General features: G+C 35.0%; 1 protein-coding gene across 2 annotated transcripts in view; it reads right to left on the minus strand.

Moving 5' to 3' along the window:
• Positions 1-537: 537 nt before the first annotated feature.
• LOC145687918 (metabotropic glutamate receptor 8-like) overlaps positions 538-17,685 on the minus strand; it is a 1,213,247-nt gene continuing 1,196,099 nt past the window's right edge. For both annotated transcript variants that reach the window (XM_081761477.1, XM_081761476.1), the window contains 2 exons: positions 15,841-15,969; positions 538-2,705 (listed from right to left, as the gene is read on the minus strand). In XM_081761477.1, the coding sequence (XP_081617603.1) occupies positions 2,523-2,705; positions 15,841-15,969 (312 nt within the window). In that variant the 3' untranslated portion in view covers positions 538-2,522. The remainder of the gene's footprint in view (positions 2,706-15,840; positions 15,970-17,685) is intronic.

Below are 17,685 nucleotides of genomic sequence, written 5' to 3' on the forward strand. Positions count from 1 at the left end.
TCCAGAGTTATTGATAAATTGGATATATAGTAGCATAACAAACTAAACCAACATTTTGTATCAGCAGTAGTAGTATCGAAAGAGTGTTAAAGTCATTCGGTATCTTTTAATGAGTCTGGCATTGTTGTGACCGTTATAATGGGTTAGCCACTTGCGATTGTCAGTAAGAAGTACAAAAGGATTTGAATGATATTGCTTTGGTTGATATCATCCATAGATCTTGTCCTTCAGGGGAAAAAAGGTTGTTTCTGCTTGTGTACAAACTATATATGGTTATGATGGTTATAGCAATATATATGATGGTTATAGGCATATATGGTACAAACTATATATATGATTTCACGCTGTTTCTCGTGTAATATGCTTGACTGATTCGGGTTATTAATATAAAGTAGCATATTTTGCGTTATTACAGAGTTTCAGAATATTTTCTTCTCTTTTGACAACACAGTGAACGCAAAAAAAAAAAAAAAAAAAATAAGTTGTAATTAGACACTAGTAGAAGGTGATGGAAATTAGACACTAGATTAATTAGCGTTTAATAGGCTTTATTAATATTGCAAGCAAACATACATTGCCAACAATACGAACAGGACAAGATAAATATAATACCAATTTACAGCAAAGAATAATTCTCTTTCATCTTTATGAATGTAGAGAATAACAACTCAATAACAACAATGAAATTTTTCTTATTAATGAGGATAAAATATCTTGAAATGTCAAGAATTCAGAGATAAAAAAGACAAAAATATTTAGACGAACATACAAAAGCAATGTGTACAACGAATCAATTGGTAATAATGATGGAATAATAATATTTATTATAAGACAAACTTTAATATGTTTTAGAAATGTTTATATTTTTATATCTTTAAATTCCATAACAAAACATAAAAAAAATACTCCAATTTTCAAGAGTTTATACTTTCGTCAAGCATTTAATTTGAACGTTTATATTAACCGATTAAAATGTTGCAAACGCAACGTAAAATACAACAGAAATTACAAAACAACAAAGACGATATAGTACGAATAACAAATGATGTCGACCCAATATAAATACGCTTTGTTGAACAAAGAGAATAGCAAAATGTACATTGAAATATTATCTGTATATTTGATGTTGGTTTTAAAGTAGCACGAAACACAATTCCAATGTGCTGTTCTAAAAGTATAGTTTATATACTGTACGGTTTTAATTCCGTATATGTAATTACAATTTGAACTTTCAATGAAAAATAGTTTATTTTGGTATTTTATAGACAAATGCCAGCTGTTGTTAATGTAAGGAGAGTAGTTTCTAATATTATATAAAGAAAATCACAGTGATATTATGTTACCTAAACAGAAAGGCCAGTAACACTTTCTAAGGTACTTAGGTTGCAAGAATTCATCTGAATTCGTTAACTCTAACACATGTGTTTATCTGAGTCACTTCATGCATATGACTGATTCTAATCAACACGTTTTTTTTCTGCTTTTACTTCTGTTGAACATTTTTAATTCTAACTATTATATTTAAAAGGTTGAGAACTTAACTATTACAGGGATGTCTAATTTTTATCTTTCTCGGTTGAAGCAAAAGTGTTGTATTTCGTAAACAATTTGTTTTGAAATGATGAAATACCTTTTTTCTCGGTTTCTGAAGATATAGTGTGTTTATATACATAACATAAAGAGGATTATAAATTTGAGCACGCAAAGGACAAAGAATATACACTTGGAAAACGAATTGTGTAAACACTTATTATAACAAATAACATTGTTTTAAAATTTCTTTTTCTTCAGGTGTTTTAAGTTTTCTTGACATCTTCGAGTATTTACATGCGTGATGGATGATGGTGCCATCGTAGAATGTATTGTGTTTCTTTGTTCAGTTATTTCAATGTAGATGCCATTGAAAAGGTCGATAGTTGTTGTTGACTTATTTCGTCGCAGTTGGATTAAGACTTGTCGAGTTAGTTATGAGTCAGCAATCCTCTCTCAGTGTAGGAGACTCGACATGGCGTGTCTCTGCTGCTTATAGTCACAAGCACATCTACAGAGGGCTCAGTAGACCTTCTGACCCATGACCCAGAGGAAATACAAAACTAGATTTTTGTAAAAAGTGTTCGTCCATGGGAAGAGTCGTAGAACAGAAGGGAAATATTGCTGTAGATGCACTGACACTTGGAGCTGACACATGCCATGTGATCCCCGAGTTGTTTCCTAGTGCCTGTACCGAAACTCGTAAAAGATCTATCGCAGTTCATCTAAAAAATAACCATCTCCCAACTACACTGCAACCTGACAATGTCCCTTAGTGCGTAAACGGAATCCTAGAAAATATGAACACACTATAGGGACAATCCAGGTTGCCATTGCACTACGCTTTTCAGTCTCTTGCCGATATGACTCTGTCAAGTTCTTGAGTCTGTCTTAGGATATTTATTTGAGATCAGTGAGCAATGATGTCGTCATGGTTTGTTTTTAGAAAAAAAGTACTAGATATGTTGGGTTGAGCTAGATGAGGCAAGACCCTAGCTGATGCTGCTCTCCTCGATGCTGGGAGATGCTAAGGCAAATGGATCACCGTTGACGTGTTTGTACACTGATCGAGGGCTCGTTTTCGAGGCCGATGTCATGGATTGGACCGATTGTACGGTCTGAGAACGGCAAGCAGCGAACCTCATGCTGTAGGCTGGGCGGCCTGAGGCTGAGTTCTAGAAATAAAATACAAGATAATAATTAGACGAACATATTAGACTTAATAACAAAATAGTTCTTTATTTATGTTCATTATAACTACTACTACCAATGCACTTAATTCACAATGGATAATATATATATATATATATATATATATATATATATATATATATATATATATATATATATATATATATAACATCCCTAGTATCAAAAATGTTGCTTATAACTTCTTTAGTAGGAAAAATGTCATTAACATTATTAAGGGATCCATGTATATAAATAAAAATGAATGTAACAATGTTTATTCGCTAATTCCTCCTATATCACTGCATTGATTTTAATGTTTTTGGTACATGAGTGGAGCATAATCTAACTTAGGTTAGCGTTACGCCAGATTTTTCGAGAATTTCTTATAAGGAGAAACACCCCTAACAACGGCATTCCAATTATAACATATGGGAAATAATATAATGACATAGGTTAATTTTGTTCATTTGTAAACCGTACAACAACCAGTCTTCTTTTTCCTCTTTAAACACATTTAAACTTTATTTCGAAGATTTTAACGTCATTGATGATAAGGTCTGTTCCGGAAACATTGTAGCACGATTGGACTAAACGCGTGAGACGTGATAAAGCGAAGTGAAACCAGTTTGAGTGCAAATACATGATAGATTGAATCTCGTTTGCAAAGTGTGAAGTCGTGTTTGATTAGTGCTTAGGGTGTGGGAATGCGAAGTGAGCAGAAGGACGCAGAACGAATCTGCCATTTATTTCAAAATTTGTGGGTAACAGAGATCGGAAAGTGACGTATATTCATTTCATCAGTTGCCCGAAATACTATTTATCGTATTTTACGAAGGTTAGAGGACATCTGCAGTGCCAAATTCAAGAGGTTGCCAGGTCATCGGGCACAGATGATGAACCAACAAGTAGTGAGGAAACTTGAATTGTAACTGTTGAAGAATCCCAGTGTGTCTGTCGTCTAATTGGCCCGAAAATTAAAGTTACATCCTACTATCACATACAATATATAAACTGGGCTTTGAAACGTATAAAGCAAGAGCGGCTCCAAAGTATATGGAAGATGCACAAATAAACTGTCCCAAAATTGCTGAAAAAAATTGATTCAGCTTCATTGAAAATACTGGTGATTGATGACAAGACGTACTGTCCTGTCGATCCTAATTATGTTGCAGGACATAAGTACTATTCATGTCGAGATTAAACACAGGTTAGCGACAAATTCAAATTCAAAGGCCAAGGCGAAGTTTCCCAAGCAATACCTGATATGGCAAGAAATGGACGCTGAGGGAAGGGTTTCGGCATCTTACATTTCGACGACCACAATGACCGCAGGCATTTACCTTAATTAATGCATTAAAACGAGATTGTTTCATTTTATCAACGGTCGCAATTTCCTTTTCTGGCCGAACATGACAACATGTCACGGACTACCTGAAAGAAAAAAGAAAAAAAATCGAGCTCGTTGAAAGAAAAGACTAACTTTCACCAAGCGGGGCTAATTGAAAAATATTGGGCCCTCTGCAAAGCTGAGTGCCGAAAAGGACCGGAATCAGCGAAAAATCTAATTTCCTTAAAGAACATTTGGACGCGAATCTCTAAGCAAGTGGCCCAGCAAAATATAAGTAGCAAGACACTCATGGTAAATGAAAAAAAAAAAAAAGCTTATCAAGTTGGAAAGAGAATGGCCCATTAAAATAGTTCTCCATATTGTTAAAGAATAATGCTATTGTGAGTAAATATTACTTTTGGCTTCAATTTACTATTTTTCTTTTCAGTACTTTCCATATGCATACTACAATGTTTCCGGAACATACCTTATTATAACCGACTGTAATTGTGATTCTACCTTAAAATCACTACTACAAGGTTATTAACTAAGAAAGTAATACTGATTGGAAGTTTGTGCAGGCGAGTTTGCGCGGAAAGTATTATGAAAGAAAATGACCAATCCCGTTATGTATTTATTGCTATGAAGATAGTCTATGAAAACACTTCAAGAATCGTGATTATTTCTAGATACAACATAGTATGTTTAATTCAATTATTGGTTCTAATCCTGAGTAATTAGCAAAAGCGATAAACAAAAAACGATATATATAATATAACAACTCATTAGATAGTATATACTTCGTAAGGAAGCATTGAAATTAAAGGAAAAAAAAATAAATAAGTTTATGGTACTCAAACTGATACTGGGCAAGAAATCAACCAAACCACTATCCGTGCACTATCATTGAAATGCATATCCTAGTGGGAAAAGAGGGTTCAAATACCTCCATTAATCTATTCTTCCCGTGCAAAGAACGTACATTTGAGGTAGTTTTTCATTAATCTGAAATTTGCAAGAAACATTACTATTAACACAGTCCAATTGTAACCATCCAATAATTCGATATAAATATATAACGTACTAGTATATATTACCCGCTTTGCTGGATTGAAATGAAAATTTAAATGCACAACTCCGTATCTCTTGTGTTTAGTACCCGTGAAATATACTGTTTTCGTTTTAAATGGCATCGATTTAGACAGCATCGGAAAGATCATTGATCATCTCGGCAACCCCGAAAACCATGGATTCGACACTAATATTGGCCATTTTCGATCCTTTTTAAATCTCTCTTTCTCCCCAAGTTGCGGGGTTGAAATTCAATTTAAACGGTATCGAAAGCATCACTGTTCATTTAAGCGACCCAGAAAACTATAAATTTGACACTGACAGTGGCCATTTTCGATCATTTTTAAATATATCTTTCCCCCCCCCCCCAAATGGCAGGGCTGATTTTGGATTTAAACAGGATCAGAAATGTCACTGTTCATCTGAATGATCCCGAAAACTATGGATTAGACACTGATATTGGTCATTTTCGATTATTATTATATATAACACCCCCTCCCATTCCTCCGTGCTGCGGCACACGGGGTCAGAATTGTCACTGATAATCTCAGCTACTCCTAAAACTATGGATTCGACACTAATATTAGTAATTTCGAATCCTTTTTAAATGTTTATCCTCCTCCTTTACGTTGTACCGTCCCCCTCCCCAACTATCAGGGCTGAACTTGGACTGAAGCAACATCAGAAGTGTCACTGTTTCTCCCATCGACCCCGAAAACTATGGATTCAACATTGATATCGGTCATTTTTTGATCATTTTAAAATTTCCCTCCCCCTCCCCTACGTTGCATCGTCAAAGTGAATAGCCTAAAGTAATCCCTGTCCCTAAATTCATATATGCTGAAAATTTGATACAGATCGGTCAGGTGGTTCAAGAGTGATGAAGTCATAAAGCAGTCATTTTTATTTTATTTTTTTACATATATATCTCACCCTCCCCTTCCCCTAGGTTGGCTCGTCAAAGTGAAACGACAAAAAACATCCAAGCGCCGACCCTCATATATGTTGAAAATTTGATCGAAATTGGTTAGGTGGTTCAAAAGTTAATAGGTTTTATTAGTTTTAATTTATACGTCCCCCTCCCCTAGGATCTACCGTTTAAAATACATTATCAAAAATGTGTCTATATCCGAACCTCGTGTATCTTGAAAGTTTGATTGAGATCGGTCAGATAGCTCAAGAGTTATTAAGTTACAAAAACAGTCACTTTCAGTCTTATATAAATTGATTATATATATATATATATATATCTCCCCCTCCTTCTCCTCTCCTACGTTGCTCCGTCAAACTTAAATCACGAAAACAATCCCAGTCTTGAACCTCATCTATGTTGAAAATTTGATCAAGATCGGTTGAGTGGTTCAGGAGTTATTAAGTTTATTAAGTTTGCTATACCCCCTCTCTCTCAACCAACCTCATTTCTACTATCAAAGTGAATAGCCTAAAACCAGCCCAGCCTCGAACCTCGTCCGTGTTGCAAATTTGATCGAGATCGGTCGGGCGGTTCAGGAGATTTAGAGTCACCAACATAGTGGTTTTCAATTTTATATATATAGATTAGCATCTTATATTTCCTTTAAAGATATTGCATTTAACAACCAAACATGGATGTGCTCTATTAGGCTATGTCTTTTCTTTAACATGCAATGCATATGTACCAGAAGACCTTCACAACAATCATTGGACGACCATTTTGCTGTAGACATTTATATATTTCTTCTGGTTTACTTCAAACGAGTAAGATATATTTTAATAACAACTTTTATTATCGACTGTAATGAGTCAACAAACGTTTGGCTTGGTGTTTTGGCCATTTTACTGTTGCGGTTTTATTGAATACCGAAATTTGATTCATTGCATCTTTAAATAACTTTAATTGGAAATTCTTTTCATCTCTATCTTAATTTAAGATAACTTTTAAATGAAATTAGATCAATATCTTAATTAAGGTTTACAATGGTTTCCTAGGAGGGACACTGTGGACTGGTTGCACAAACTATAACTGAGATTAAGTAGTGCTTAAACTTTTTTTCTAAATTCATACATTCCCCCCCTTTTTTAAAATCACTTTTAACTTACTTCGGTGCAGCATTAGGGAGAAAAGTAAAAAAAGAAAAAATCAATGCCTCATAATAGTTTCAATTTTATACGTGAACATATTGGTTTAGTATTTGCTTAAGATTAAACATAAGCTTAAAAAGAAAATGAGTAAGAAAATGTGTTTTCTCTTTCCTAAATAATTTCAGCTCGTTTTCATAAAATGTTTTGCATTCGTTACACTGGGTGACTTGGATTGCTCTACCAGGTAGTGATTTAAACAAATATTAGTTTAGCCCTATAGGATCAGAACGGGAAACAAAACACAGAATATCGCCCATTTTCTAATATATATATATATATATATATATATATATATATATATATATATATATATATATATATATATATATATATATATATATATATATATATATACAGGATTGGTATGGAGACCCTGATTTTTACACCAGCTAAAAGTTATATATGCAAGAGGGTGTTTCGAAACAACACCGACAACGTTTGACAGGTGATTCCTAACACCACAATAAGACAAAAAGTATAGACCAACCTTGGTGCACAAATGCTTCCTTTCGGAGTTATAGGCTGCCGAAAACATGAAAAAGTGAACTTGAAAGATCCATAGCTCCAAAACTGTTGGACCTACCGTAGTCGGGTCAAGACTTCACTTAGGAACTTGTATGTTCCCTATCCAAATATTCGTTTCAGAATCCTGCGGTACTTCCCCAACATTTTTATAAAGGTAATTGGTGATTACTTCAAATTATATATCAGTAGCCAAACTCCCTCTACAAAAATTGTTATGTACCTTAGGATTCTGAAACATTGACATTTTGATAGGGCACATGCTAGTGTCTAAGTGAAATCTTGACCTGACTACGGTAGGTCCCTTACTTTTGGAGCTATGGACTTTCAAGTTTATTTTTTTTTATGTTTTCGACAGCCTATAACTCCGAAAGGAACGTGGCATATACTTTTTTCTTATTTTGGTGTGAGGAATATATATACTTATCTAACGTTGTGCTTTCTATAGCAATAGTACTCAATAGTACTTCGCTCAAAAAATGGCCTTCTTCCCCACACACCATTTCGGATTCCATAACCAATCACTATAGGCATATGATGGGTAAGAAAAAAATATGGATGGTAGGGAAAGAATGGGACAATAATATGGTATTGTTATAGGACACTCTCAGTCGATAATAGTTTCAGAAAAGAAATGCTAAGAAATGGTAATCTTTTCGAAACTCATTATTACGGTAACATCAATGTTGATATATATTCATTGATTGGTCTTAGAACAGCAATCAGTTTAGCAAATACCATAGGAGTAAAATGTCCATATAATATATTTTTTAAATTGAATCAATATTTAAATTAAAAATAACTACAATTATATCGAACGACACATGGCATCAATACTATGTCCTTACCAATTGCATTTTCAACATCCCTGTACGTTCTCATATTTCCCTCTGAACCAATCCACCAAAGTTCAAAAATAAACGGAATTTACTTAAATGACAACATATATTATGTAAGTAAATTATTCTATTTATTATATTACTCAAAGTTATTTAACGTAAGTATCCATCCGTAAATATTTTAGTAATATATCATTTAGAGAAGGGAGACAGATGTGTTACATGCTTGCATCACAATGACGTTTATACATTGTTCTTTAATAGCTCGTATTTATATATACCACATCTGTAATAATATTGCATAATAATATACGAAGTTCCATACAGAACTTTTCTTTCGACGTATAATCCTTAGAGGCAATTAGTAGACCTTGGAATCCTGAACTGCATGACGATAGTGAAACAAGTGGTAAATGGTCAGTCCATGCTAAGTGATCGAGAAAAAATTAAAAGAAAAAAAAAAAATACCGCTCGACCTTTTTTTTTAAAAAAAATCTAGTTTGTTCAGAAATGTTGAGTTGATATAAGAGTACTTCAAAACCACAATTAATTATTTTTTTTTTACAACATCCAATAGCGACGCAGCGGCTGCCGTCATTTTACGTTTACTTTACAGGAGTTTACGTTGTTTTGAATATCGCAGCATATATTTATCCTAACAAATTGAAAGTTGCTGGGCGTCTCCAACTTGTGCAGAGCTAAAACTTTGATTTCTTAACATTTTTGTATAAACCCACTTGAAAGGGGTGAAATCAGGGCCTACAGTAGAAACATTTTTGGACATTGAAGACATGTTTGTGGAGAGGAAAAAACTGACGTAGAGGTCTGAATTTCTGCGTGTATGTAGTGTGGGGTCATAAGTTTATACAAAACATTTTCAGACCTGTACCTGCTCCCAAAGGCCTGGGAAAAGATCATAAATTTGGAAAATTTTGCCAATTCGGCATATCTCACTGTCCAATATCTCCAATTGACCCGGATAAAAAAAAAATCTGAAAATTCGAGAATAGTTACTCCATTAGTACGGTATACGATAACACACACAACAGCGCGTTTTGTGTTTTTGAGTAGAAGGAGATCAAAGTATTAGTGAATGACGTCGTACTATAGGGGGTGTATTGTTCACAAATTCAACTGCAAACTCGTTGTTGTGAAGTAAAATAAAGTAGGATGAATAGTTAGTCCAGTCAAGGCTCTCAAGGCCGTTTCTTTTCTCCAGTTGTGACTCACTGTCTTATCACTAGACTTCGGATCGATATGCACTAAAAAGCGGCAAAATATTCATGCAAATATGCGCTAAAAATCATGAAAATATGCATTGAAAATATGCTACTATGGACTAAAAAGGGTAAATATGCACATATCAAAAGTTGAAGTTCAATGAGAAATTTTATTATCTTTAGAGAAAAAAAAATGTATTACTTGAACTACATATACTTGGTGTACAACTATGATGCATTCATGCTACAATAGACAACTACCTAGGTAAGTAGTTTTCGGTATTTTCTGGCAAAAGCCTGCATTTGTCAGTCAAAATATTACAGTACATCGAAAATGATCCTTCCGTGTCACAGGTCATTAAGAGACAGTATTTCAAAGAAGCAATGTTACTTGCCGATAAATCTCTAATTCTTGCGTCGTTGTTCTCAGGAGCACTTTATTTGCATTAGACAAGAATTTTATGTCAGGATTTTTCGCGTCTATTGACTGCGCTTTCCGAAAAAAAAAAAAAAAATGTTTGTCCAATTGGTCTGGGCGGAGCCTGTTTCGTTGTTGAATCAAACAGCTCAAATGCACTACAAAGTCCGAATCATCGCTCCTCTCATCTCGTTATGATCTTTGAAATTGAACTGAAATGAGTATTGATAAACGCAAGTTCGGTTTTAATGTTTTCAGCTCCACAAGTATCCATGGTTTATTGAATACATTTGGTTTCTTCGGGTTCAAACAGCTCAGTATGTGAAATTAAACTACATCTACACCATATATATACCACGAGGCTTAGGTGGGCGGGTCATGTAGCTAGAATGGAAGAAAGTAGAAACGCTTTCAAAGTCTTGACTGGTAGACCCATAGGAAAACGACCATTAGGAAGACCTAGGCGCACATGGGAGGATAATATTAAGATGGATCTCGCAGAGATAGGAATACAAAGTAGAAACTGGATGCAATTAGCTAAAGATAGAAGTCAGTGGAGAGCTTTTGTGAACGCGGTACTGAACCTCCGGGTTCCATAGGCCATAGAGTTAGTTAGTTTTAGTTATATATATATATATAAAGATTTGAATGCGCCAAGTATCTGTGAATAAAGAATAAATATGCTCAGAGAAGTAAATAAACATTTCTGGCATAAGCATGTAGTAAAACTTGCCTAGCGAAATTGAACAGGACTCGTAAAAAATTCCCTTAAAGGTTTTAAAGTTAACGGAGATAGATTTATGAAATAATAATAATAATAATAATAATAATAATAATAATAATAATAATAATAATAATAATAATAGACATAGTGAGATAAAATAAAATGTTACACATACCGTATTAAATTACAGTATTTAGTTATGCTACAAATTAATACACATAAAACTTACAGTGAACAAAGAAGCCTACATACGTTTTCCAAGGCCAAGACAAAATGGTGCTAAGCTCTTTTCAGCACTCCTCCCTCTACTTTTGGTTCCCTTTGATCTATGGTGTATATTATGCTCCTTGTTCCATGTCTCTCGACCAGCTAGAGAAATAGTTATTCGTTTGGAAATTACTATATAAATTGCACTTCCTTCAAAAAGTTGTACAGTATCTAGGGCCTTATATGGCGGTGGACTAAAAGTTAAATGTATAGGGTAAAACGTAAACGAAGACCTTTACAGACAAAGTAGTTCATACGCTTAACCTCTCAGAATGACTAAAATTTTTGTAAACGCTGCATTCCGGAACTTGAAAATTTCCGTTAATCCGTTGTTCGCAACACAGGTTCCGACTAATCAAGAGAATTTCACACTTTTTTTTTACCTTTAAATTCATGGGACCGTGAAATATATCCGTTTAATAAGAGGCCTGTTGAAGGAAATTTTTACTGTATTAAAAGCATGTATTCGAAGCCTTATTTTCTTGTTTAGAAGAAATTAAATCCACTTGAAATTACTTTTTATATCCAATTATGGGTTAATCCTAGAATATTTTCCTCTAGCGTATTATTGTTTGTTTCAAACAGCAATAATTTACAATGTATAATAATTATACTTTAAATTGACTAAACTGATTTGAGCGAGACATGTAATATGAATAGAAAGAGGGTAAAGTTATAATAAACACTTCTGACCAGAGTATATACACTTGTTTATTAAAAACTAAATTACAGTGTAACGGTTTCAACAACTTAACATTGTCTTCATCAGACACTAACTGACAGAGATATCTTAGAGCGTAGATATTAATACTAAAAGTGAAAGTCTGAGTGAGCGTTCACTGACTAGGAAATACATATCAAATGAAAGGACAACAGTCACCTGCATGACTTGACAGTTAAAACAACAATAATCGTGATTGAATATCATTGATATAGTAAACAATAATGAGTACTTAAAGATTTTTTGCCGAGTGTGCATTTTAACTTTTCTCGTATTCTGCTGATTGCGGCATTCATCATCCGTGCTACTATGGGTGTGATAAGACAGTGAGTCACAACTAGAGGAAAGAAACGAGCTTGAGAGCCTTGACTGGACTAACCATTCATCCTACTTTATTTTACTTCACAACAACGAGTTTCCAGTTGAATTTGTGAACAACACACCTGATATAATTCCCTAATACTTTGATCCCCTTCCACTCAAAAATACAAAACGCGCTGTTGTGTGTGTTATGGTATACTAAAGGAGTAACTATTCCCAAAGTTTCAGATTTCTTTTTCCACGACCGTTGGAGATATTGGGCAGTGAAATATGCTGAATTGGCATAATTTCCCAAATTTAATTTTTTCCAGGCCTTTGGGAGCAGCTACAGGCCTGGAAATTTGTGTGTATAAACTTATCACCCCGTACTACATACACGCAGAAATTCAGACCTCTACGTCAGTTTTTTCCTCTTCCCAATCATGTCTTCAATATCCAAAAATGTAGGCCCTGATTTCACCCCTTTCAAGTGGGTTTATACAAAAATGTTAAGAAATCAAAGTTTTAGATCTGCACAAGTTGGAGACGCTCAGCAACTTTCAATTTGTTAGGAAAAATGTATGCAGAAATATTCAAAACAACGTAAACACCTGTAATCAATAAAATGCAAAATGGGAGCAGCCGCTGGGTCGCCATTAGATGTAAAAAAAAATAGTTATGATTTTGAAGTACTCTTATATCGAATCAACGTTTCTGAGCAAATTAGATTTTTTGGAGATGGTAACTTAGAATGGATTGATTCTAAAGTAATGATAAAAAGCCGAACCGAAGTTTTTTCTCGAAATCGCGACTGACTATACTGTGCTCACCACTCTTAAGATTTTGATGGAACACTTCATAGAATTACAACGAAAATACCATCCTTACTGAAATAGTGCAAACAGTAACGTTCTCATCTCAAACTTGATGGTTAAAGATAGAGGTACACTAAGCGACCATAGTTCTTTCCATTTGATGAAAATAGTTTCGTAAATAACTTCAGAATGGAAGGACAGTTTGAGTACAGTCTTCAGTAAACTAAAAAAAAGTAATTTTCTTCACGTTCTACCCATACTACCGTTCTTCCTAAAATAAATTTTACCAAACGGAAATAACTTTTGTCTCTGACTATACAAACGTCAGTACAGAGATGCAAAATCATCGATACAAAACATGGCTACGCACAGTACAGATTACACCATGAATATAGGATAACGCCGGATCTCTAGCGATTTATTGCTGTCTTATATTGTCGATGCACTACGGATTGCTGTTTCTGCGTCGTTGATACCAATTCAAGATGTCCGACGCTCAAATCTTAATGATGTTCGTAGTGACTGAGTACTCTTTAGTCAGTCACTGCAGGACAATTGTACTTGGAAGTAAATGTTAGAGCCTTTTATCCTTTAATAAAAAGTTCATACATCGCCTCCTGAAAATTTTGACATCGTCTTCTTGTTAATTTAGAAACATAAAGATAACCAAGGAAGTTCTGTCACTTTTTGTGGAGGTCTATATATTCAATTTTGCCTCACACAGAGTGTTGAATGCGAATGGAGATAAGGCGAAGGTTAGTTGTTGGTGTGGCTATAACCAATATACTACCTGGTTGTAGCAGTTCAGTTACACCGTGAACTTGCATAAGGACAGAGGTAACATTGAACCTCCACAGAGCGTCCTAAGCGCAAGCATGCTGTACGAGTTCAAACTGGAGTCAAACGCCGGTGCAGCGGGAAGGTGGGTTATGTCAGGCCTTTGGTAAGGGTGTCGTGACTACGCGGAAAGTGCAGCGGTCGTTTAACAAGATTACGGACGGCGACGGAACACTCGAAGATGCACCACGTTCCGGAAGACGAACACACGTACAATATGAAGATCTTCAGGCAGCAATTGAGTCGAACAGTGGCCGGACGTGAGGAACTGGAACTACAATTCAGTTTGAGTGGAGAAACCATGCAGCAGCACCTTCATCAACTTGGGAAGCACTACAAGTTGTATCGATGGGTCCCGCAGAAGGCTGCGGGCCAGAAGGCAATGAGAGCAGACATATATGATTATTTTATGTCTTGTCTGAGAAAGGAACAATTTCTGGATAGGATGTTGACATGTGATGAGAAGTGTATCCTGTACGAAGCTTAACAGTGCCTTCATCATTGGTTAGTATCCCATGAACCCATTTTAAAACAGCTGAAACTAGCACTGCACCAGAAGGTCCTCCTGTGTGTTTGGTGGACTGCTCATGAAATCGTGGATCGGAAACTGCTACCAGTTGGTCAAAGCATCAACGCAACTGTGTGCTTTCAGCAGTTGAGCTATGTTCAAGAAAAAACTCAAAACTCTGGAGTCAGCACTTCTGAATCCCAAAGGGGTCCTTCTGTTACAGGTGTTACATGACAACTCTAAGCCCTCCGTGGCTAAGATAACCCGGGACACCATTCTACGCCTTGGATGGGAAACACTATTGCATCCGCCATACTTCCGGACATTGCACCGTCTGATTGCCATGTGTTCCATTGCTTCGATAATCACCTTAGAGAAAGCCAGTTCTAATCCCTAGTAGAGGTGCAAAATGCACTTGATATGTTCTTCGCTTCACGGTCCACCAAGTTCTACCGCGATGGAATCCATGGCCCTTCAGAATGTTGGAAGAAGGTTGTCGATGCTGATGGGGAGTATTTTTTATCTTGCAGGTACGTCTTAGGTGGCATATTGATGTTCGAAGGTGGTGGGTGAAATAGCGATAGAACTTTCTTGGTTGTCTTTATATAATACTTGTAATTCTAAATTTAATATTTTAGAAATATAATTTTTAGTTTAAGGCCAACACTGCAATACCCTGTAGGATAAAGGTGATTGGTGGTAAATGTAAGGGAATGGTTATTACGTACTAATTCATGAAACAAATTGAATGGAAGGAAGGGGAGAATCCCGAGAAAACCCACATAACACGATGCTATCCACTCCAAATTTATATGACTTGGAAGCGAATTGATGACTACTCGCAGCACAGGCAATATCTTTGTACTATACCACCGTGCCGTTCTACCTACGAATATTCTACAATATGCTGAAATGCATCTACGCTAAGCGTTGTGTGACATTTATTCGAGATGTAGAATATATGCAATTCTGAAATTTACATTTGAAACCCGATACAGACTAAGTTAGGAGGCTGACTACAAATTTTCATTTTCTCTTCGAGGCAACATCTATATATATATATATATATATATATATATATATATATATATATATATATATATATATATATAAACCTCTTGAAAAAGGATCAAAATCTTTGATACTATTATCTACTAATTAATTGAATTTAATTTACAACGAATTAATTGTTGAGTGTATCGCAGAAGGCGAATCAATACTCATCCACTTGATTTGAAGCTACGCAATTATCATTGACACAAAAAGACCGTTTTTCAAATTTGCAGTTATAACAGTGTGTTGGTGCATTTTCAGTATACTTTGATAGTTTTGTAATCTATTACAACCACACTCTGTGCCTGATACTCTAGTGTGTAATATTGAAACAAAATTACATGTTTAATAGTAGAATTGCAATGGAATAACACACCTGTGGGTTGACTTGCCTCACGTTCTTGTAGGGCTGGAAGAGGACTATATAAACTTTCGGCATGAAAAGACATCCTAGTACCACAGTTGCGCTGATGTTAATACACATACACATACTAGCTATTTGAATCTGCAATGGAAGAACAAGAAAAAAAGTGTCAGTTTTACTCTTCCAAACACGTAATATTATAATAAGTTTAAAATTAATTCATTAACATGCTTAGTCATGTACTAGCCTAAGAAGCATAGAGAATCAATTTGTGCCAATCATCTGCGACACAATCTCAGACATTATGAGAAATTCTTATGTAAGTTGGTTTTACAAAACGATAACAGGACACGTCGTAGTTGTGTTTTATAAACAAATGAATAAAACAAAATGGTGTAAAACGCTGGTTCTTTTATAGCGTATTTATTGTTCAACATATCATTTATTTAGAATAAATAAATATGCTCATTTGTGGGGCACAGACTTGTCTGGCAAGACAACCAAGATTACAAGATCTGTTTATGCAGAGTCGTCTGGCAGGCAACCTGATACAAATTGTATGTTTATGCAGAGTTGCTTACCATGTTTTCTGGGATATTTTGCTCGCTCGTTGATTTAATCGTTTTACCGAGAGTTAGCACGAAAAGTGCCATAGCATTTTGTAGACAAAGAAACGATATAAGAAATAGCGTAAAAATCTATACACACGGTGTACCAAAACAACACCGACAATGTTTGGGAGGTAATTCCTGACAGCAAGATAAGACAGTCTAGACCAACCTGGGTGTAGAAATCCGTCATTTCGGAGTTATAAGCTGCTAAAAACTAAAAAAAAATGAACTTTGAAGGTCCATACCTCCAATACTATGGGACCTGGTGTAGGCGGGTTAAGACTTCACTTAGGAACAGGTATGTGCGCTATCCAAATATCCATGTTTCAGAGTCCTGCGGTACTTTCGCAACAATTTTTTATAAAGGTAGTTGGTAAGTACTTCAAATTATATGAATCCAGCCAAACTCCCTTTATAAAAATATTGCTGTGTGAGCACCACGGAAGTGCGGAATGCACATATTAGTTCCTAAGTGAAATCCTGATTTGACTACGTAGGTCTCATAGTATTGGAGCTATGTACCTTCAAAATACACTTTCTCATAATTTCGCCAGCCTATAATCCGAAATGGTGAGTTTCTGCACCAGGTTGGTCTACACTTTTTGTCATATCTTGGTGTCCGGAATCACCTCCCAAACGTTGTCGGTGTTCTTTTGAAACACCCTGTATATATATTGTACATATGTTTATATGTTGTAGTATGAAAACTATATTCCACTAGACTAATAATGAATTTAGTCAATATTAGGGTATATTTTAAGACAGTATACTATTCCCATTTTTTATACCGGTGAAGAGAACAAACTAATCATTACACCTAATATTATGAATAGCATGTGATCCTTTCCTGCTGTAGGGTGATAGATGGATCTTACAGTTAACTATTAAATTTATTTTACCAATTAAATATTTACGAATTTATGTATATCATTTATTACTATTTCATGTGACAATAATTGGGTACAGTATACTATTTTAGAAAGCATAAACTAATTCAAAAATGTAGGAAACAATTCTATATTAAATCGCGCTGAATCGCACCTAACAGCATCGCGTTCCTTTCTTCTGAAAGCAGAAACAAAGAAAATAATGTGACTAAGTTAACAACTTAACATTATTAGTATATTTCATTTTTAAGATGTAATTATCCAGTACTTGTTAAAGACTAAGAAAATACTTCAACATGCTTATTTTACGCAATACACTTCACCTTCGAAGGTTTGAAAAGCAAAATTTGCCAACCGGC

Source organism: Thermobia domestica, chromosome 6, assembly GCF_964235325.1.
Source record: "Thermobia domestica chromosome 6, izTheDome1.hap1.1, whole genome shotgun sequence".
Lineage (NCBI taxonomy): Eukaryota > Metazoa > Arthropoda > Insecta > Zygentoma > Lepismatidae > Thermobia > Thermobia domestica.